Source organism: Pristis pectinata, chromosome 11, assembly GCF_009764475.1.
Source record: "Pristis pectinata isolate sPriPec2 chromosome 11, sPriPec2.1.pri, whole genome shotgun sequence".
Taxonomy (NCBI): domain Eukaryota; kingdom Metazoa; phylum Chordata; class Chondrichthyes; order Rhinopristiformes; family Pristidae; genus Pristis; species Pristis pectinata.
In genome coordinates this window covers 23,643,822-23,667,421 of record NC_067415.1, presented here as the reverse complement: position 1 = coordinate 23,667,421, position 23,600 = coordinate 23,643,822, and the positions used below count along the sequence as shown (strand labels likewise).

Below are 23,600 nucleotides of genomic sequence, written 5' to 3'. Positions count from 1 at the left end.
ACATTACCAATGTTTTCAGGCAACCCTGTTATTACCCATTACTTTCAGGAATTGTTACGCTATTGCAGATATTTCCAGTAAGGTAGAATGTGGGCCTGCATATTCGTCATAACTAACATTCAATTTGAAAAGTCCTCTAAAGCATTGTTTTAAAATGAAGTATGAATCATAATTATACTACTACAGTTGTAACAAATTGGAACTAATTTCCTCATTTTCATGTCTTTAACTGTTAATGGAACAGCAAAATGAACAAGGATTTTAGACAAAGAATAATAAACGAATGCCTTAGTGTCACAATTCCTGGTTGCGCGTGTAGGTATTGCTATAACCGCGGAAGCAGCTGTTGTCCCCGTTCCTTGGAACAAGCTGATCTTTTCCGCTGACTGGTTTGAGCTTGCACCATGTGCACTTGTCACCTGGACACCTGAGACTATCTAACGGGATCCTGCCGACCCTCTGTGCGCATGCGCAGTGGAGCCGACTGCAGCGAGGGGGCAGAAGATGGCGGAGAAAGTGCTGGGAGAGTCGGTGGCAGCAGTGAGCAGCAGCCAAACACAACTGAATCATTTTCTATAAAAATCGAGGAGAAGGTGGAAGCAAAAAAGGAGAGAAACGGACACGTCCTGTAATTGTTAAAGGGGCTGTCTAGTTATTTTCCCATCTAATTTTTTTACCCCTTGGTGTGGGTTGAATTGTGCTGAGCTTTTTTTTCCAGAATATTCTGCCCCCCTCATTTTGTGTGCCGGTGAATGTGAGAAGTAGGAATCGCTCGGGTCGGAGGACATGGCGAGCGACAAGCCGGCGCAGCCGGTGAACGCGCAGCCTGTGGCTGCGGTTGGGGCGGGAGGCGGCGGTCTGGAGCTCGGTGCCAAGCTGCAGCTGCAGCCGCAGCCGGCGGCGGCGGCGGCGGCGGAGATGGTGGGTTCGATGGTGTCCATCTCCGGAATTAACCCATCCGTGCCCATCAGGAATATAAAGATGAAATTCGCTGTTGTCATCGGTCTGATCCAAGTCGGGGAGGTCAGCAACAGGGACATCGTGGAGACTGTGCTCAACCTGGTGAGCTTTTTTTTTAAAGTGTTGGAAGAAAACGTTTGCTAAATCGGTGCCCTTGAGTTGCTGCGAAGGGGGTGGATGGGTGGGGGCTTGCATTTTATAAATGCGAAGGGTGGACGTGATTTGCTGGCTGGAGTGTTTCAATAAATGGTGTCTTGTAAAGATGTGGAGTTAAATGTGGCGTTATTGCCATCAGTTGCACCTGATTTAAATGGGGAAAGATTTAATTTAAATAACTAGATTCCATACGCACGCAGAAATCCATGTCGTGCCTAATTCGTGTGTCGTAAACCTGCAATAGGAAGGACAGTAAGTTACCAGCTGACTTCTTGCTGCTAAACAACCAGAGGGTATGATATAATCGCTTGATTTAAATTGATCTTTTGTATCTGGATCATCCAGTCTACGAAATAGTGTGTGTGTAGATAGATAGGACAGCATATCAGCGAAATTCTTTAATGAATGACACCCTGCTTCTAAAGCCTAGATTTACCCTTTAAAATAGTTTCCTTGCCGTGTAAGGCGTCGGCACAATCCTCCAGCGATCGTAGTCGTTGTTTGTCTTTGGAAGTTGCAGTTTAAGTCCCAAAGGTCCTGATCCCACCTGACCAATGGATCAGATTTACATCATTTGACTTTCGAGGGAATGCTCGAGATTGCAGAGCGTATTGTGGTGGTTTATTGAACATTTTGGAAAATTGCTGCACATTTGAAGTTGAAAAATAGCTACACTATTCACTTCAACTTAATCTGAAACTTGTCAGTTCTGAAGATGGTGATTGAGAGAGATCGCCAACATCCTAGAAACCACAAATTGATTACTTTGTTATTGATTTCCCTGAAGTGCTCTCCACAAGCGTTAAACTCGAAAAGCTTAATTTCTATGTAGGTTATTCTTAAAAACATTTTCCAAAGTTCTTACCTAGAAAAGGCAAGTCTGTTATTTAATTATAAAGAATAATTAACCACTTTGGAGTTCCAATTTCAAAGTTACTATTTCAGTGGCTTGATAAAATCATAGAATGATCCTGCACTGAACGAGGCTCTTCAGCCCATCATGAAAGCTATAAAGTCAGTCCCACTGCTGCATTTTTTATGTAGCTCTGTAGTTATTTTACCCTTTCAAATATTTATCCAATTCCTTTTTGGAATTTAGTGAATCTGCTTCTATCACTATTTCAGGTAGTGCATTCCAGATCATAACAATTTGCTAAGTAGTTTTCCATCTTGTCACTTTTCGTTCTTTTGCCAGTTTTATTAAATATGTGGTCTAGTAACCAACCCTTCTATTATTAAAAATAAGTTGTTATTCCATCACAATATGATTTGAATTTAACATTCAGTTTCGGGGAGAGGAGAACAGGTCCAAGATTAGTATTTTAAAGAGGCCATGAAAGCAGAGCTGGCTGAAGTGAACTGGCAAGTTGAGGTAAAAGATCAGTCAGTTGAGATGCAGTGGGAAAAATTTGAGGGGTTCTGTTAGAATGTATAGAATAGATGCATTCCTTTTGAGAAAAAAAATCCAAGGGGAAGATGCATCATTTGTGGTTAACTGAAAGAAGTTGAATGCTTTCAAATTTAAAAGTATATTTGTGCAGACAGGTAGCAGATTAAAGACTGGATGGAATGGGAAAATGACTGACTGATTAATAAGGAAGGAAAAAATGGAGTACAAGATAAAGCTAACCTGAAATAAGGGTTTCTATTTATATTTATAAAGAAGGTTAACCATTTTGTTAAATCTGTAGAAAGTTAGTCTAGTTAGTAATGGAAAGCCAGGAGATGGCAGGTGAAATAAACACCAGTTTGCATCAAAGGATCCCATAAATAGTTGTAAATCAGGAGTTGTAAGGGAGGAAGGAACACAAAATTACAAATGATAGGGCAGTGGTACTGAGCAGATTTTTGGAGCTGCAGGCTGATATATCTCTGGGTCCTGATGGAATTTATTCTAACATCTTTTTTAAAAAAAAATGGTTAGTGAGTTAGATGAAACATTGGTTTTAATTTTCTGTAATTCCCTATACCCAGAGAAGATTGCTTTAGATTGGCAAATAGCAAATATTCAAAAAGAGGGGACAGAAGGCAGGAAACTACAGATTAGTTACATCCATCATAGAAAAATTGTTAGAAGCTGTTATTAAAGGCATTATTAGCAAGGCTTTTAGAAAAATTAAAGGTAATCAGGCAAAGTTATTTTGGTTTTGCGAAAGGAAAATAATGTTTGACCAAATTATTAGAGTTCTTTGAAGAAGTAATGTGCTATGGACGTACAGTGCTAAGGTTGATTTAAATTGCATGGAATCAAGGGAGAGCTGGCTAATTGGATATATAATTGGCTGGATGGTAGGAAGCAGATGATGATGAAAGGTTGTTTCTCGGACTGGAGGCCTGGTGTGCCTCAGGAGTCAGTGCTGGGCCTATTGTTTGTCATCTGTATTAATGATTTGGATAAGAATGTACAACACGTGGTTAGTAAGTTTGCAGATGACATTGAAGTAGGTGGTATAGTGGACATTAAAAATTACAGGGGATCTTGATCAGCAGAGTAAGTAGGGCGAGGAATGCAAATGGAGTTTAATTTAGGGAAGTGCGAGGTGTTGCACTTTGGAAAATCAAATCAAGGTAGAACTTTCACAGTGAACAGTGGGGCCTTGGGGAGTGTTGTAGAACAGTGGGACCTTGGAGTTCAAGTACATAGTTTCCTGAAAGTGCAGTGACAGGCAGTCTGGTTGTTGAAGAAGGCTTTTGGCACACTGGCCTTCATCAGTTAGGGCACTGAATATGAAAGTTGAGAGGTCATGGTGCAGTTGCACAAGATGCTGGTGAAGCTTCACTTGGAGCATTGTGTTCAGTTTTGGTCACCCTACTCTGGGATATGTTATTAAACTAGAAATAGTTCTGAAAAGATTTACAAAGATGTTGCCAGGACTTGAGGGACTGAGTTGTAGGGAGAGGTTGGACAGGTTAGGACTTTATTCCTTGGAGTGTATGAGACTGAGAAGTGATCTTAGAGGTGTATAAAATCATGAGGGGCATAGATAGGGTGAATACATTCAGTCTATTTCCGAGTTGGGGAATCAAGAACTAGAGGGAATAGGTTTAGGTGAGGGGGGGGGGGATGATTTAACAGGGACTTGAGGGGCAACTTTTTTTTTACACAAAGGGTGGTTTGTATGTGGAATGAGCTGTCAGAGGAAGTGGTTGAGACAGGTGCACTAACAACTTTTGAAAGACTGTTGGGCAGGTACATGGATGGGAAAAGTTTAGAAGTTATGGGCCAAATGCTGGCAAATGGGACTAGCTTGGATGGGCATCTTGGTTGGCATGGACCAGTTGGGCTGAAGGGCCTCTTTCCATGCTGTATGGCTCTATGAAATTTGATTAAAGTGGTGTATCAACGGTTATTGCAGAAAATAAAAGCTGATGGTGCAGGAGGTAACATTTTGGTGTGAATACAAGATTAGCTGAGAGGAAATGGAGTAGGCATACATGGGTCATTTTCTGATTGGCAAGATATTACAAGTGGTGTGCCACAGAGTTTGCTGCTGGGGTCTTGACTTTTTACATTGTATATAATTGGATGAATGCACTGAAACTTCGGTTACTAAATTTGCAGATAAGAGATATTGATAGGAAAGTAAGTTATGAAGAGAACATGGGAGGCTGCACAAGGATATAATTAGGTTAAATGTGTGGGCAGAGATCTGGCAAATGTGGAAGAATGTGAAATTATCCATTTTGGTAGGGATTTCTTTAAAAAAGCACATTACCTAACTGGTGAGAGATTGCAGAGGAATCTGGGTGCCTAGTGTGAAATTCACAACAAGCAGATACAGCAAGTAACTAAGAAAACTAGTAATATTTCTCGGGGGGGGGGGATTTAGTACAAAAGTAAGGAGGATTGTTGCTTATTGTGTGCAGTGTTGGTCTCCTTATTTAAGGAAGGCTACTAATGAGTTGGAAGCAGTTTGGAAAAGGATTACTTCTCCATTATCATTCAGATAATGGGTGCGTTATTTAATGAGGAAAGATTGAACAAACTGGGCCAGTATCTGCTGGAGTTCAGAATTGTGACAGTCTGCATTGAGAATCTCTGGAATACGCTTCCTCAAAGTATGATGAAGGTAGAGTCTTTGAATATTTTTAATGTAGAGATTTTGCTTGTATCTGATGGAGTTTAGAAGAGTGAAGGAATTTGATTGAAACAGAAGATCCTAAGCTGTCCTGAAAGGTGCTGGAAGTAGTCTTTGAATTTATTCATAAGCAAGGAGGGGAAAAGTTCCTAGGTCAGTCTGGAACACAGAGTTGAAGTTGCAGTCAAATCAGTTGTTATCTTATTAAATGGCAAAACAAGCTTGAAGTGCTGAGTGGCTTATTTCTGCTTCTAATTTACAATCACAGACATTGAAAGGGGAAATTCACTACCTGGTGTGGAACATTATCCTCTTGCTCCTTAAGTGGAGCAAATGCTGTTTCTCTAAATTCTCCTTTCAATTAAGCTTTTCTCCCTGGTATCATTCATGTAAATGTTTCATGTGCTCTCTCTAATGCATAGATATTCATCCCAAAGTGTGGTTTTCATGAGTGGGCACAATTCTTCAGCTGGGCCTTGCCTAGTCATTTTGTAAGAGGTTAGCATAATGTACTTGCTTTTGTATTCCAAACCTCTAGTTGTAAAACTAGCAACAGTTGAATTATAGTTTTCTCTACTTTTTGTGCTATCTTCCTAAGCTAATGTATGTTCATGGGTCTTTTGCACGCAATTTAAAATTGCAGCATTTATTATATATCATTTCTTTTCATTCTTGTTATCAAAGTGAATCACTTCCTATAATTTGCATTTACATTTCACCTGTCCTTTGTTTGCCCATTTCACCTGAATTCTGTTATTGTTACCTTTACAGTGTACCATATTTGAACTCTTGTGTTATCTGCACATTTTGAAGATGTGCCCTGAAACTCAAATCCAGGACAACTAAGGCTAATACCAATCCCTGGGATATATCTTGTATTCATTCTTTAAGTTTTTAAAGAAAACAACCATTTCCTTTTTTATTTGCTTAGCTACTTCAGATCCACAGATTCCTTGGGCTTCATTTTTGCCATCAGTTCTGTTTTGTGGTATTCCACCAAGGACCTTCTAAAAGTCTGTATACATCAACCACATTACTGTTATTAGCATGATTTCTCAAAGATTTTAATTAAGATAGTCAAAAATAATTTATCTTTAATAAATTTATAATGACATCCATTTACTACTTCATACCAGTTTGAGTACCAATTAATTCTGTCCTTGATATTTGATTTTGAAGTTTTCCAGTGCTGGTATTTGGGTGACTGGCCTGTATTTGTCATTTATCTCTTCCTTCAAATCAAAATTTTACCAGATGCTACCTTCTGGTACCTTCCCATTACTCAGATGGATTGGAAAATTGTGGCCAGACCTTTATGATTTCAATCCATATTTTCTTCAGTAATCTTGCAGAGGCCACATTTATGCAGAATTCTGTATTTGAAATTGCAGGAAATTTCTATATTTGGAAAGTTTTTTTTAAATGGGATACTTTAAATGGGGATCACTAAACCTCTCCATTACCAGTCAATCCATTTACAGTTCAAATGGGGCTGTCAGTGTGCAGTGCATAAGATTCTTTGGTTATTTTCAGGGAGAAAATAACAGCTGTACTCTCATTCAGTTAGCTCTGCAGCCCATGTTCAAGGTACAACCATTACACTGAAAAAAATAACTAGAGATAATATTTAAAAATGCAGATGTTATTTTTCAAAGTGACTGCTGCCTAGGATGCATCTCATCTGGATTCCTCAACCATTCTTTGCTTTGAGCACCACCTGAGCAATTTCTCCCATTGTTTTTATTCACCTACAGCTCAGTATTTTTATGCTTGATTGAACCTTGTTTTTCCCGCCCGTAACTATTCTAAATCCTATTGACAAATGCTGTTCCAGTGAAACAGACTTCATTTGCATCATTTCATTCCCTAGTACTAATCCAGCACTGTTTCCTTCCTCCTCGGGTTGGAAATACTTTGATCAAGAAAGTTCTGTCATACATATTTTCAGGAATTCCTCTTCCACTTTTTCCTTTTGTACTGTTACTATTCAAGTCTAATGTGATAATATCATTGCCTTGTAGTTTTTGAATCTTACTATAATTTGTCTGAAAATTTGCCCCCTTCCTGTCCTCTGCATTAATTCTGTCTAAACAAAATCTAATTCAAAACCCCCTGATACATCATTCCTCTCCAATGTCATAGTTTATTTGATCAATACTGCCATGCTCTCTTACTTTCATCATACGTCTGTCTTGAATACCTTGCAACCAGGTTCCTGACCTTCCTTTTCTTTGTACCTACTTTCTCTACATGCATATGGCAGTATCTCAGTACCTTTGGTACAGTATGTGAATTTGCACACATGGACTCCCAATCCATGTTGGTTTTTCTTTGGTTTATCTTATCTCTGCTGTTTCTGAGGTGTTCTTTGTTATTTGTGTCTTCTGGTCATCTACAGACTTTCTCCTGTCTTGTGTTTCATTGTGGTGTCCATACCTCTGTCAAATTAGCTTAAATCGCAGGGTTTCAAATTGGGGAGGACATGTATATCCCCAAGTAGTTGTGATAAATTTCAGGTGTTAGGGGATGTAGTTAAGCACCAATAATGGTTATTATTCATTGCTTATAATTAGAACAGATAATAATGAATACAGAGGTGGTAGAAAAAAAATCAACTTCTCTCACATGGGTGGTAGAAAAATAAAGTCTATGAATCGTTGCTTTAATCCTTTCCCACATCTCTAGTTAACCTCCCAGTCAGGGCATTAATTGTCAGTCTGTCACTACAGTCTAGTCATTATTAGAGTTTTATCTTGTCCCACTACTGGTTCCTATACCCTTAGAATCTGAAGTCTCCTATTCTGTATCATTTATCCAACTGCACATTAACTAGTCTTGTTCTATTCTCTTACACTTGTTGTTGCTGGGCCTTATCCTGAGATTAATAAAGTAAAAAAAAATCCTGCAGATGCTGGACATTTTGAAATAAAAACAAAATAGTTGTGATTGCCAGCAGACCATGCAACAGTAGTGGAGACTGAAAGAGTCATTATTTCAAGTCAATGATATTTTATCAGAACTGAATTGAACATTAATGTGAAATGTTAGCTGTATTTTCCATCTAATGGGTACAACCAAGATTTCATGTTTGGAGCCTCAGACTTGTAGGATGTTCCCAAGTTTCTGGAACTCAGACAATGAGTGTTCACCCATTTTTCGTTTGATACTATTGGTTTCTACTTTGATCATAACTTCTGGCAGGTTCTTTGATTCATCACAAGATGTTATACACTTTTTGCAATCTTTGCCTTGGCTTCTTGGAGGCAGTTCACTGTAAGGACTTGAGGTGAGTGGTTGCAAAAATGTCTCTCTGATCCCCAGCAGAGTGAAACCCTATGACCACTGCTTTGCTCTCTCTACACCGTCCTTGTTCTATGGTGGAATGCTGCAGTCTATCAGAATGTTGGCACTCCAGTTGATATTCAGTACTGAAATTTAGTTTGTGCTATATTCCTGCATTATCTGTTTCTTCTTACTTTGTCAAATGGCAAATGTCTTGACCTCTGTCTGGCTGAAATCCTGGGCCTCTACCTGAAACATACGATATAGGAAATTCTTAATGCTCTGTTTTGAGTGTAATTGGATAGATGGACTTGTTGCACACGTGATTTGGTAGAACTTGGTATTTTTTTTGAATTGCCAACAATGGCTCCCATCTTCTCCATCAATTCTATTTAGACCTCTCATAGCTCCTTACTTGTATATATTTTACTTAGTTTTCCTTTATCTATTTATCATTTAAATAGTTAATTGTTAAATTGTTCAAGGAAAGACATGGTTAAACTGGAAAGAGTGCAGAGAAGATTTGAGGACGCTGCCAGGACTAGAGGGCCAGAGTTATATGGAGAGGTTGGCCAGGCTAGGCATTTATTTCTTGGAACGTAGGAGAATGGGGGGTGATGTTACAGAAGTGTTTAAAATTATGAGAGGCATAGATAAGATGGATGGTAAGTCTTTTCCCTAGGGTAGAGGAGTCCAAAACTAAGAGGCGTAAGTTTAGGGTGAGAAGAATTAAAAGGGACCTGAGGGACAACTTTTTCATGCAGAGGGTGGTGAGTATATGGAATAAGCTGCCAGAGGATGTGGTTGAGGCAGGTACTATAGTATCATTTAAGAAGCATTTGGATAGGTACATGGAGGTGCAGGGCTTAGAGGCATATGGGCCGAACACAGGAAATTGGGACTAACTGGGTGGGCACCATGGTTGGCATGGACTCATTGGGCCTGTATCCATGCTGTATTGCTGGCTGTTCCATACAATCACCAGCATTTTAGTGAATGAAAGCCAGTAAGTCCGGAAATTGCTGGCATATTTTCAATGATGATTTGCTGATTATTCTCCTCAAGGAGTCCAGTGGTGGAGTACAAAACTGCAGCAGTGGTTCAACACTGATGCAAGTGAATTTTCAAGGATTCACTAATTTATTTAGGTTGATTTTTGGAATGTTTGTGAATATTAGAAATGTGTAGTGTTTTGATAGCTTTGACAGTCTATTAAACTAGGAGGTGTAATATAGCCAATTGTCAAACTGTGCTGTTTCATGGGTTGGTCAAATTCTGGCCTTGAGCATGACATAATTTACATGTAGTATTGCTAATATTTTTAGCAAGTTAACTTGTGACACATGCACAAGATATATAATCTATTTTCATGAGTCAAGGAGCTTGGATATTGTCATTAACTGCAACTTCTGGGTGAATAACCTGATCTCTCTCCACAAATGCTGCTTGATCTGTTGCATATTTTCTTTCAGACTTTGAACACCCACAGGATTTGCTTTTTTCCCCACACTTCAATGTTAGTTTTTTTTCCCACTTAGCTTATTTTGTACCCTAAATGTTTACCTGTTATTCCTTGGGCTCCTCCCTGTATTTGAGCTGAGATGTCACTAGTTTTCTCCCAGTGGTTCTCCAATTATGATCTTTTTGTTGTTGCAACACCAGCTTGTACTTCTGCTATTTAGCCTTCCTACTGTTTTTGCTATCCTCAAAGTACCTGTTCTGTTTTACTGCATATTGGGCCTCCTGTGATACTATCTTTTAAGTTTGGTACACCTGCACTCTGTGTTTTGTGGCTTCCCACAACATCTTCCAAAACTCACTGCCCAGTTCAAAATTTTACACAAATAATGTCATTTGATATCAGTACTTCATATTTCTGGGTATTTTCTAACTAAATCTATGTAAATTCAGTTTTGGATCAGGAACCACTTGCAACAATGCAAGCATGATTATTTTTGGCAGCACTTCCATATCAAGGAAGTAACATAGATCCCAATATTTTCTGCTTCAATGTTACGCAGATGCTGGCACATAGCTGGATTGCAAACACATCAGGGCTCTGGTCCCTCTTCAAGTTGACAAACCACTAATGGCTGCTGTGGCAGGAATGTGTTAGAAGAGTACCTGTTGCTTTAAAGATTATGACCTGGGATTCCTGGTGGATGAAATCCACACCAGCATGGAGGTACTTGGAACCAGAAGGACCAATAAATGTTCTAAGGTCTTGGTGAGGAGAAATTGGTGGCTGAGCTCCTGTGCATGCTAGGCAGAGCAGAAATCTGAAATGAGCTGGAGATCAAATGCTGATCCATCTGACCTGATTTCCTGCTGGTCGAGTCTCCATAGAGCCCAGCCACAGAATACTGATGTGCTGTAGAGGGGCTAGTGCACTTTCATGGGATCACAGATCCCAAAGAAATATTAGCTTTTGAATTATTCTACTTTTAATGCTTTTATTATCTTTTAGTATTTTAAGATTAAATAGATCCTATTTAAAATGTTTTTAAGTGTCGGGCTAAAAGTGGTGAGCTTTCAGAGGTCATCAGGGTGAGCCACGGATGGGTCTGCAGCTGTATGCTGCCAAAGCCCTCCCTATATCTTTAGAATGCTTCTTAATTGATGAAGGTCGGATCTTTTGGCTCTCTGCCTCTGGGGAAAAAATAAGGGAGGGGGAGAGAGGGGGTGCAGTCTGGCCCAATAAGTAAAATGTTCTTAGAAATATTTACTGAGGTTCCAACCAACAATTGTATCACAGAACAGCTTCATAAAGTTCACTATGTAATTGTTAAAGACAATTTCAGTAAAGTATGGGCACTTTGTGTTGTTTGTTGTGCTGTGTTGGTTTTACAGTGCAGAGGTCTTTTTGATTGTTAATTGCAGAATCTGTGTTGCAATTCTTAATCTTTGATTAAAGTTCATAGAGTATCACTCTAAGTACACAAAAACAATGTGGATTGCCACAGTTGGATACCTTTTTTAAATGTTTGGAAGGAATTTTTAATCTTTTCAGTGGGACTAAGTGTGTTGCCAACATTTATTACCCATCCATAATTGTTGAGAAGGTGGTGTTAAGTTTCAATTGTTCTGGTGAAGTTACTCTCTCAATTTGGTTGGGAAAGGTTTTCCAGACAATGACAATGAAGTAACAATGATATATTGTCAGAATGGTATGCAATTTGGAGGGGATCATGGTTGTGTTCTCATGCACCTGAAGTTCTTGCCCTTCTGTATGGTAGAGTTTGCGAGTTTGGAAGGTGCTGTCGAAGTGCCAGTGGCAAATGACTACAGTCCATTTAGTAGATGGCACAAATTGTAGCCACAGTGTGCCAGTGGTGATGAGAATGAATGTTTAAGGTGCTAGATGAGGTACCAATCAAGGAGTATGCATTGTCCTGAATGGTGTTGAAGTACTTGTGCTCCTTGTGTTGCTCTCATCCATGTAATTGAAGAATTTTCAGTCTCTGTCCTGATTTTTGTTTTGTAGATGTTAACAAGGCAAGAGGTGATTCACTCATTATAGGCCATGCAGCATATGACTTGCTCTTGTAGTCATAGTATTTGCATGGCTGGTCTTGTTGCATTTCTGGTCAGTGGTGATCCCTAAGATAGGGGGAGGGGGGAGACCTTGCGATGGTACTGCCATTGAATGTCAAGGGTAAGTGTTGGTTAGGTACTCTCTTGTTGAAGATTGTTATTCCCTGGCATTTTTGTGGAATGATTGTTATTTGCCACTCAGCAGCCCATGCCTGCATGTTGCCTGTGGCCTTGGTTCACGTGAACCAAGGCAACAGGCTTTGGAAATTGGTTTAACACAGATGAGTTAAAATAATATACTGCAAGTAATTCTAATTTATAAATTTATCGAATGAATTGTGGTAAATGATTGATTCACTTAGTGAACTAGTGCTTTTGGATTATATCTGGAAGTAGATTAGTTGTTTATGCCTCAGTGTTAAATAGTTAATAGTCTGATTGGATCAGGGATTTTTGTACATTAAGCATGAATAAGCAGTCTGTTTGTTGGAATTTTTATGTTTAATTGAGAAACTTGGGCATTACCGTTCCTTGAAAACCCACCACTAAGTCAAGTTGAAATTATCACGTGTGCAAGTACGGTGAGCTACTGGTACAATGAAGAACTTGCAGCAACATCACAGGCATGTACATTCAGACAATACACAGAACATGAACATAAGTCAGTGAAGAAAAGGACTGCAAAACAACACATTAGACCAAAAACACAATTCTCACTATCTACCTTGTGACCTTGCACCTTATTGTCTACCTGCACTGCACTTTCTCTGTAGCTGTGACACTTTACTCTGTACTGTTATTGTTTTTACCTGTACTACATCAATGCACTCTGTACTAACACAATGTAACTGTTCTGTGTAATAAATTGACCTGTATGATTAGTATGCAAGACAAGTTTTTTCACTGTACCTCGGTACAAGTGACAATAATAAACCAATACTAATACCAGTTAGAAACAAGACCATTGTAGTGTAAGAGGTGGCCCATAGTGTTCCGTTGTTGAGGTAAGATTAGGGGTGTGCAGGTCAGTTCAAGAACCTGATGGTTGTAGGAACCTGAACCAGTGGCACTTCAGGCTTTTGTACTTCCTGCCCATTGGTAGCAGCAAGAAGATGGCATAGACTGGATGTTGGGGATCCTTGATGATAGATGCTGCCTTCTTGAGGCAGCAGCTCATTTAGATGCTTTCAAACCTGGTTGGTAGGAGGAGGGGGTGATGGTCACCATTGACCAGATATCACTGAATCAGTCATACAAATACAACAGCAATAAATGCAATCTAGAGGTTGGGTATTCTATGATGAGGGCCTCCCCTCCTGACATCCCATGGTCTTCCACCATTTACAAGGCAGAAAGTCTTCACTTGTCTAGATGAATGCAGTGCCATCAACTCTCAAGAAACTAAACGTTGTCCAGTACAAAGTAGTGTACTTGATTGGCAATGCATCAACAATCCTAAATGTGTTCCATTTGCTACCATTGTGGTGTGTACCATCTACATATTTGCTCCTCCCAAGCCTGTGACCTCTACCATGAAGCAGGACAAGGGCAGCAGGTGCATGGTTTTGCAGGTTCCCTTTGAAGTTGCACACCATCCTGACTTGGAAATGTATTGTGGTTTCTTTATCCCTGGGTCTAAATTATGGGGTTCCTTCTCCACCAATTCTGTGAGGGTAACTGTAGTTAATGATGGGTAATAACAAAAAAAAACCCGGAACTGGCCATATATTATTGTGTTTTGGAAGAAGAAGCCTCTGAACAGCATAGAACATAGAACATTACAGCACAGTACAGGCCTTTCGGCCCATGATGTTGTGCCGACATTTTATCCTGCTCTAAAATCTATCTAACCCTTCCCTCTCACATAGCTCTCCATTTCTCTATCATTCATGTGCCTATCTAAGAGTCTCTTAAATGTCCCTAATGTATCTGCCTCCACTACCTCTGCCAGCAGTGCATTCCATGCACCCACCATTTCCCCCTATACCTTCTTCCAATCACCATAAAATTATGCCCCCTCATGTTAGCTATTTTCGCCCTGGGAAAAAGTCTCTGACTGTCTACTCGATCTATGCCTCTTATCATCATGTACACTTCTATCAAGTCACCTCTCATCCTCCTCCACTCCAAAGAGAAAAGCCCTAGCTCGCTAAACCTATCCTCATAAAATATGCTCTCCAATCTAGGCAGCATCCTGGTAAATCTCCTTTGCACCCTCTCTAAAGCTTCCACATTCTTCCCACAATGAGGCAACCAGAACTGAACAATACTCCAAGTGTGGTCTAACCAGAGTTTTATAGAGCTACTCAATACATCAACTAATGAAGGCCAGCACAGCATATGCCTTCTTATCAACCTGCGTGACAACCTTGAGGGATCTATGGACGTGAACCCCAAGATTGCTCTGTTCCTCCACACTGCTAAGAGTCTTGCCATTAACCTTCTATTCTCCCTTCAAATTCTATCTTCCAAAGTGTATCACTTCACACTCTTCCAGGTTGAACTCCATCTGCCACTTCTCAGCCTAGCTCTGCATCCTATCAATGTCCTGTTGTAATCTACAGCAACCTTCTACACTATCCACAACACCACCAATCTTCGTGTTATCAGCAAACTTCCTAACCCACCCTTCTACATGCTCTTCCAGGTAATTCATAAAAATCACAAAGAGCAGGGGTCCCAGAACAGATCCCTGTAGAACACCTCTGGTCATCATCCTCCAGACAGAATACTCTCCAACTACAACCACCCTCTGTCGTTCATGGGCGAACCAGTTCTGAATCCACATGCCCAAGTTTCCCTGGATCCCATGCCTCCTGACTTTCTGAATGAGCCTTCCATATGAAACCTTATCAAATGCCTTACTGAAACCCGTGTACACCACATCCACTGCTCTACCTTCTTCAATGTGCTTTGTCACATCCTCAAAGAATTCAATCAGGCTCGTGAGGCATGACCTGTTCATCACAAAGCCATACTGATTGTCCCTAATCAGCCTATGCTTCTCCAAATGCCCATCAATCCTGTCTCTAAGAATCTTCAGTAACTTTCCCAGCAGTGAAGTAAGACTCACTGGCCTGTAATTCCCAGGGTTATCCCTACTCCCTTTCTTAAACAAAAGAACAACATCTGCCATCCTCCAATCATCTGGCATTACTCCTGTGGGCAGTGAGGATGCAAAGATCATTGTCAAAGGTGCAGCAATCCCTTCCCTCGTTTCCCGTATTAATCTTGGATATATCCCATCTGGCCCCAGTGACTTATCTATCTTAATTTTTTTCAATAGTTCCAGCACATCCTCTTTCCTCGTGTTGATATGCCCTAGCCTATCAGCCTGTTGTATGCCATCCTCACAAATGTTAAGGCCTCTCTCACAGGTGAATACTGAAGCAAAGTATTCATTACGGACCTCTCCTACCTCTTCTGATTCCAGGCACATATTTCCTCTTTTATCCCTGATCAGTCCTACCCTCACACTGGTCATCCTCCTATTCTTCACATACTTGTAGAATGCCTTGGGGTTTTCCTTAATCCTACTCACCAAGGCCTTCTCATGCCTCTTCTAGTTCTCCTTTCCATTCTTAAGCTGTCTCCTGGCTATCTTGTAACACTCAAGAGCACTGTCTGATCCTTGCTTTCTGAACCTTGGGTAAGCTTCTTTCTTCCTCTCGACAAGATATTCTATGTTTCTTGTCAACCATGGTTCCTTCACGCTACCATCTTTAACCTGCCTCAATGGGACAAACCTATCTAGAAGCCTATGCAAGTACTCCCTAAGCAACCTCCACATTTCCATTGTGCACTTCCCCAAGAACATCTGTTCCCAATTTACGCTCCCAAGTTCCTGCCTAATAGCATCATAATTTCCCCCTCCCCCAATTAAATCCCCATATCATCTGCTCCTGTCCCTCTCCAAGGCTATGGTAAAGGTCAAGGAGTTATGGTCACTGTCTCCAAAATGCTCTCCCACCGAGAGATCTGAAACCTGATCAGGCTCATTGCCTAGTACCAGGTCCAGTATGGCCTCTCTCGTCGGCCCGTCCACATACTGTGTCGGGAATCCTTCCTGGATACTTCTAACAAACTCTGCACCATCTGTCCCCTTTACACTAAAGAGGTGCCAATCAATATTAGGGAAGTTGAAATCACGAATGATAGCCTTGCGTCTGTGGCGGGCAAGCTGTTGGAAAGGATTCTTAGAGATAGGATCTATGAGCATTTAGAGACTGATTAGGGACAGCCAGCATGGATTTGCGAAGGGAAGATCTTGCCTCACTAGCCTGATAGGGTTCTTTGAAGAGGTGACCAGGAAGATTGATGAGGGTAGTGCAGTAGGTGTGGTCTACATGGATTTCACTAATGCGTTTGACAGGGGGTGGAAGGGTGGGTTAGCAAGTTTGCAGATGACAAAGATCGGTGGTGCTGTGGATAGTGTGGAGGGCTGTCGAAGCTTATAGAAGGATATTGATAGGATGCAGAGCTGGGCTGACAAGTGGAGTTCAATCCAGAGAAGTGTGAAGTGGTACACTTTGGAAGGACAAACTCCAAGGCGGAATACAAGGTAAATGGCAGGATTCTGGGCGATGTAGAGGAGCAGAGGGATCTGGGGGTTCATATCCACAGATCACTGAAAGTCGCCTCACAACTAGATAGGGTAGGTAAGAAAGCTTATGGGATGTTAGCTTTTATAAGTCGTGAGATCGAGTTTAAGAGCCGCGAGGTAATGATGCAGCTTTACAAAACTCTGGTTAGACCACAGTTAGAGTACTGTGTCCAGTTCTGGTCACCTCATTATAGGAAGGATGTGGAGGCGTTGGAAAGGATGCAGAGGAGATTTACCAGGATGCTGCCTGGATTAGAGAGTATGGATTATGAGGAGAGACTAAAGGAGCTAGGGCTTTACTCGTTGGAGAGGAGGATGATGAGGGGAGACGTGATAGAGATATTCAAGATATTGAGAGGAATAGATAGTGGACAGCCAGCATCTCTTTCCCAGGGCACCAATGCTCAATACAAGAGGGCATGGCTTTAAGGTAATGGGGGGGTGGGGGGGGGGGGGGGGGAAGTTCAAGGGAGGTGTCAGAGGGAGGTTTTTCACTCAGAGAGTGGTTGGTGCATGGAATGCGCTGCCTGGGGTGGTGGTGGAGGCTGATACGTTGGTCAAGTTCAAGAGATTGTTAGATAAGCATATGGAGGAATTTAAGACAGAGGGATATATGGGAGGAAGGGGTTAGATAGTCTTTGGAGTGGTTTGAAGGTTGGCACAACATGATGGGCCGAAGAGCCTGTATTGTGCTGTATTGTTCTATGGTTCTATAACAACCCTGCTACTTCTGCACCTTTCCAAAATCTGCCTCTCGATCTGCTCTTCAGTGTCCCTGCTGCTATTGGGGGATCTGTAGAATACTCCTAATAGAGTGATTGCTCCCTTCCTGTTTCTGACTTCCACCCACACTGACTCAGTAGATGATCCCTCCAGGATGTTCTCCCTTCCTACACCTGTGATACTGTCCCTGATCAGCAAAGCCACTCCCCACCTCTTTTACCTCTGTCCTTGTCCCTTTTGAAACATCTAAACCCTGGAATATCCAGCAGCCATTCCTGCTCCTGTGGTAGCCAAGTCTCTGTAATGGCCACCACATCGTAGTTTCATGTACTTACCCATGCTCTAACTTCATCACCCTTGTTCCTGATACCTCTCACATTAAAGTAGACACACTTCAGCCCATCCAACTGACTGCAGTTTTGCCCTTTCAACTGCCTATCCTTCCTCAGTCTCTCTACATGCTGCATCAATCTGTACGCCAACTGCCCCATCCTCTGACCTATCACTTGGGTTCCCATCCCCCTGCCAAACTAGTTTAAACCCTCCCATAGTGAGTTTTTTAAATACAATGTGTAATGTATTCATTTTATATGTTAAATGTCACTGCCATTCATTAAATAAATAAAAGCTTTTTAATCAATTGAGCAAAAAATGAAAAGGAATGTGTTTAATTGTTCGCCAACTGTTGTGTAATGTTTCAAAATTATCTGAAGTACAGAGGTGCTATTGATAAATGGAGCAATGATTATTAGGAAATGTGAATAATGCTTTGGTTAGCATATTCACATGAAATTGCAGGAAAACGAAGGACTTTCTCAATGAGCATTCTAAGTAAAATGCTATTATTTATGAATATTATCTAAATGTGAACATCTTGTATTTGGTATTCTGTTGTCCAACAGCATAATTTATGCAAAAGAGATTTAATTTTATTCGATGTCAAAGATTACTCAGAGGTTGATGAGTAATGGTAATTCATTGAGAACCGATAATTATAACAAAACAAAGTGCCCTTCTTTCCAGGCCTCTATCCAGGATTAGAATAATTTGCCTAATGTGTGAAGAGCGTTTTTAAGATTGTCATTTTTATGGAAATGGTTATATTGAACATGGAAGTTTTGTAACTTCCGGATCCGGGGATCAGGTACAGGTTGTGGAGAATTCAGATCAGTAGAATATTCTGGTAAAATGTTTTGGGTTGAATTGGGTTTTGTTTGCTCATAACCCCATGTATGAAAATTATGTTTGAATTTTTCTTTATTTACAGTGATGATAATGTCAGTTTGGGATTTAGGTGTGTGTGGGGAGGAGGTGGTGGTGATGGTGGAGAATAAGTACTCATTTTCTGGTTTTGTGTGGTTTGGCCTATGTTGGGTCAGGTTTTGTACCTGAGCTGACCACCTACACTATATTCATTTTATCGGGGGTGGGTGAGACCCTTGCACCAATCATTATTTTAATTTCAGAAAATATTGGAAATTTTCAGCAAGTCACTTAAGACTTTCAAGAGAACTGGGTTGGTAGGTGTAAAAGTGTACACAAATGTCAGAAATGGATAAAATGGGTGAAAATAGTGCACTTGCAAATTCGCACTTTGTATCTAGTAATAGGTGACAGGTACACAAAATGAACTCCTCCCAGACTTAGGGTTTCTGCCAAGTCCAGAACCCTTCTTCACATCCCTTGCATAAGTATACTTGTTGCTAACTTCCCAATTGGTCACTAAATAAACAGACCACACAATCTTCTTTGATCAGGCTGGCCACATGACTGCAGAAGGCTTGTTTCTACCTAATTAGATTCGATTTCCTTGGCCATAAATAAACCACTCCATTGTGAAAGGGCTTTATTCTGATAACGTTGTTTATTGTTCTGTGTTTAAAAAAACTGTGGGAATTAACATAAAGGATTTAGAATTTATCTTAACCATTCTGGAGTCCTAAACATAAGCGTCTTATCAGTTATAACTGTCTACTAGTACCCTCACTTTAGGGAGATTATACTGCATCAACTTCTATTTCAAAGACTAATTTAGTTAACTACTTTCGTCTTTTTTCTGAAGCTGTCAATATTCACTATTTTGAGCAGTGGGTCACCCCCCCAACCCCCCGCCCCCCCCCCCCCCCCACCCCAGCCAAGGAGATACTTCCAGCTAATGAAGCAGATTAAACACCATTATTTTATTTTAAATGGTGCATGTTTTATTTTGAGGAGTAAATTCTAACAGATTATAATTCTGCAAAGGATTTCCAAAACATAAGTGCAATTCCTACAAACTAGAAAAAACATACCAATTAGTTGCAGATGAACAAGTCATCCGTTGCAGAAAGAAGGCTCTGGGAAGAGATGCTTCTCAGGTTGAGGCTGAGGAGTGAATTCTGTGTCTTCATCTCTGTACTTCCTAACACCCCTTACTGCCTTCTAATATTTGCATTGCTTCTTAACCAATTATCTAATTACCTCAACTGAAAGCAGTGTTACTTCTGATTAGGTAAAGAGGATGAGCAAAGAGTACTAGTTAGGAATTTAAACTGTTTAGCTATAAGCATCTTGAACCTTGGATTGTTTTTTTTCCTGCTGTGCTAAAATGCTAGGTTAACAATAAACATCCTGGGTTTGGACAGTGGATATCCATCCCACGCCCCCTCTTGCTAAGCGAAGATTTCTAGCCCAGCTAGTCCTTGCTGAAACTAGTTTTGAGATCAGTCTCTGCCAGGATTCCTCCTAGGAGCACACTCTAACTCCACCAACTGTTTTAGTAGGCTACCAGTACTTGAGGAGCTTTCCTTTGATCAGGTGCTCAAGGGACTCATTGAGTATGTCCCGACATAAGGGTTTCTGTGTGATCGTAAATTGTCTGAGCATTCTTCATCTCATCAAGATGAGACGAGAAGCATACTTATCCATAGGCAATAATGGCGATCAGGATTAGAAAAAGGAGAGGAGCAAGGATGACATGCTAAGGATGGGCCCTGCTCTTCACTCTTCCAGGGTTGATGATGAACCTAAGGAACAGGTAGAAGGCGAGGATGAGGCAGTGTAAGCCAAAATAGACATATGGGAGATAATACATGGAGGAGCCATGATCATACACTAAACAGAAGTCAATATACTTCAGTCCTTTACTGCTTCAATGCTTCAACAGTAGGAGCACTATAAAAACAATAATTCCAATGGCTACAGGGATTATCCATTAGAAAATTCCCAGTAAGTCTCTAATCCAATTAAATGTAGTGCTAACCCACTCAGAAGCTGTGTTTATCACTTTGGAGGTCAACCTTGCAACAGCTGCGAAGGTCTTTACTATCGTCTAGCCTAGAATGTTGAGCCAGTCAAGGAATTGGTGTGGTCTGCAAAGGAAACTTGTGAAAGGAGATATCTAGCACATCTAATCATTTCAGTAGCTTTATAGTCGGTAAAGGTGAAAACTAATTTTGTGCAATGCATCTGGGCTGAGATGCAAGTTAAAACTGAGATCACTGGATTTTGAATGAGAGGGTCATTAAATTTGATTTGGGAGGTTGTGGGCTGAACAGCTCTTTTTAGCTGGAAGCCACAGCAAATGGTATCTGTGTTCAGTGTGACTCCCCACACTCCAGGTGTGAGATCACAGTACTCTCTGCATGAAGAGGTAATGATCCCATAGGACTCGTTACCAAAACAATGAATAAGCTTGTAATCACCAAGAACTGGGGTAGCTGTGAGAGGACAATCAGAGTTGGTATTCCCACATTGAGGACATTTTTGCCAATCATAACATAATTCAAATGATCTTAAGACATTTAATACTAATATAAGAGGGTTCTGTAAGATTGGGGATATTCAGGCCTCCATGCATTTTTCATTGGTATAGAGGCTCTACTTTGATAATTGAATAGACTGAACCTGTTACATTGGTGATGCCCAAGTTCACCAGATGGCATGTTCTCAGACAGAATTGGTCTGAAAGGAAAGGACAGATAGAAGGAATAAAATGTGTTAGTATACTGATGGAGGATGCCACCAATGAACATCAATTTCTTTATCTCATCTGAGGTTTGGTTCATGGACTTCTACTAAAAGGGCAATGAATGTACCTCTTAAGGCTAGCTAGTCTTTTATCAGAATCTAAGAGCCTGTTGATTAAAGGACATGATAAGAAATCCCAAGAGACTCGTCTCAGATGTACAGGTTAAGAAGTTGTGAGCATGCTATGTTGGCGCCAGAAGTGTGGTGACACTTGTGGGCTGCCCCAGAACACTGCGCAAAAGATGCATTTCACTGCGTGTTTCAATGTACATGTGACTAATAATGATATCTTAATGTCAAGCTAGTAATCATTTGTTGGAGTTGTTGAACATCACCATCAATTAGTTTTCAACAGTAAAACTTGTTGTAAGCCCGTTTGCCCCATTTCTTGACATGTAATTGGCTTCAGAGGGCCACCAATAATTCGAGACCAGTTTCTGCTGTTAAGTATTATTAGGAACTAAGCAGGAACTATTCACGACTGTCTGATTAAGGGTGAATAGAAAGTCTGGGTAGATGCAATAGTCCTTGGGACCAAAATATTAATCTTATCAGAGTGGTCATTTTGTTCGGACTAGGCAGGAAAATATTTTTGTTTTACGTCCTACTTCAGTGCATCTTTCTATTTTACCATGGAAAAACTGGATCAAGGGATTCGCTGAACCATTTAGAATATGAACTAGTGGTACAACATATCATCACGTTACCTTTAACATTTGACAAAGGAGTGGAATAGTGGCCACGGTTGAGGAAATTAAAATGTTTAAAGTCTTTGTGGGGAAATATGGATGTGTACTTGAATGTGGAAGTGCAATAAGGTATCCATCTAAAGTGGAGACATCTTAATTAAAAAAAAATGGTTTCTCACAATGCTCTAATGCTGTCAATGTCATGTTTCCATGACTTGGACAGTTTGACAACATACCAGTGTCAATATCTTTCTTCAAGTTCGGAGGCATCCATTTCAAGGGATTCCTCTATTAGCTTGTCTTCAATATGTAAGCTGGATTCTTTCATCTAGTTATGATGTCATTAATTATTTTTGTAAGGGATTCCTTGCCTTCACAGGTGTCTATGTTCATTTCTTCCGCAATGTGGTTAGAGTGAATATTTAGATGGATGGGAACAATCACCTTACCAGAGGCGAGGATTAAAGGCTCAAACGTATTAGTCCACATATGACCATGTGGTAGGGGCCATTTGGTTACATTTAAATTAGAATGATCATTGTTCACAGAGCTCTTGGATCTACAGTAGCATGCAAAAGTTTGGGCACCCCGGTCAAAATTTCTGTTACTGTGAATAGCTAAGCGAGTAAAAGATGATCTGATTTCCAAAAGACATAAAGTTAAAGATGACACATTTCTTAATATTTTAAGCAAGATTACTTTATTTCCATCTTTTACATTTTCAAAATAACAAAAGGAAAAGGGCCCGAAGCAAAAGTTTGAGCACCCTGCATGGTCAGTACTTAGTAACACCCCCTTTGGCAAGTATCACAGTTTGTAAATGCTTTCTGTAGCCAGCTAAGAGTCTTTCAATTCTTGTTTGAGGGATTTTCGCCCATTCTTCTGTGCAAAAGGCTTCTAGTTCTGTGAGATTCTTGGGCCGTCTTGCATGCATTGCTCTTTTGAGGTCTATCCACAGATTTTCGATGATGTTTAGGTCAGGGGACTGTGAGGGCCATGGCAAACCTTCAGCTTGTGCCTCTTGAGGTAGTCCATTGTGGATTTTGAGGTGTGTTTAGGATCGTTATCCTGTTGTAGAAGTCATTCTCTTTTCAGCTTCAGCTTTTTTTTACAGACGGTGTGATGTTTGCTTCCAGAATTTGCTGGTATTTAATTGAATTCATTCTTCCCTCTACCAGTGAAATGTTCCCTGTGCCACTGGCTGCAACTCAAGCCCAAAGCGTGGTCGATCTACCCCCATGCTTAACAGTTGGAGAGGTGTTCTTTTCATGAAATTCTGCACCCTTTTTTCTCCAAACGTACCTTTGCTCATTGCGGCCAAAAAGTTCTATTTTAACTTCCATCAGTCCACAGGACTTGTTTCCAAAATGCATCAGGCTTGTTTAGATGTTCCTTTGCAAACTTCTGATGCTAAATTTTGTGGTAAGGACGCAGGAAAGGTTTTCTTCTGATGACTCTTCCATGAAGGTCATATTTGTGCAGGTGTCACTGCACAGTAGAACAGTGCACCACCAGTCCAGAGTCTGCCAAATCTTCCTGAAGGTGTTTTGCAGTCAAATGGGGGTT

At 40.6% G+C, this 23,600-nt stretch overlaps 1 protein-coding gene across 1 annotated transcript in view; it reads left to right on the top strand.

Moving 5' to 3' along the window:
- The first annotated feature begins 463 nt into the window (after nt 1-463).
- Nucleotides 464-23,600, top strand: part of nbeaa (neurobeachin a) — a 560,854-nt gene continuing 537,717 nt past the window's right edge. The window contains exon 1 of the mRNA XM_052025565.1: nt 464-1,062. Coding sequence (XP_051881525.1) covers nt 787-1,062 — 276 coding nt within the window. The 5' untranslated portion in view covers nt 464-786. The remainder of the gene's footprint in view (nt 1,063-23,600) is intronic.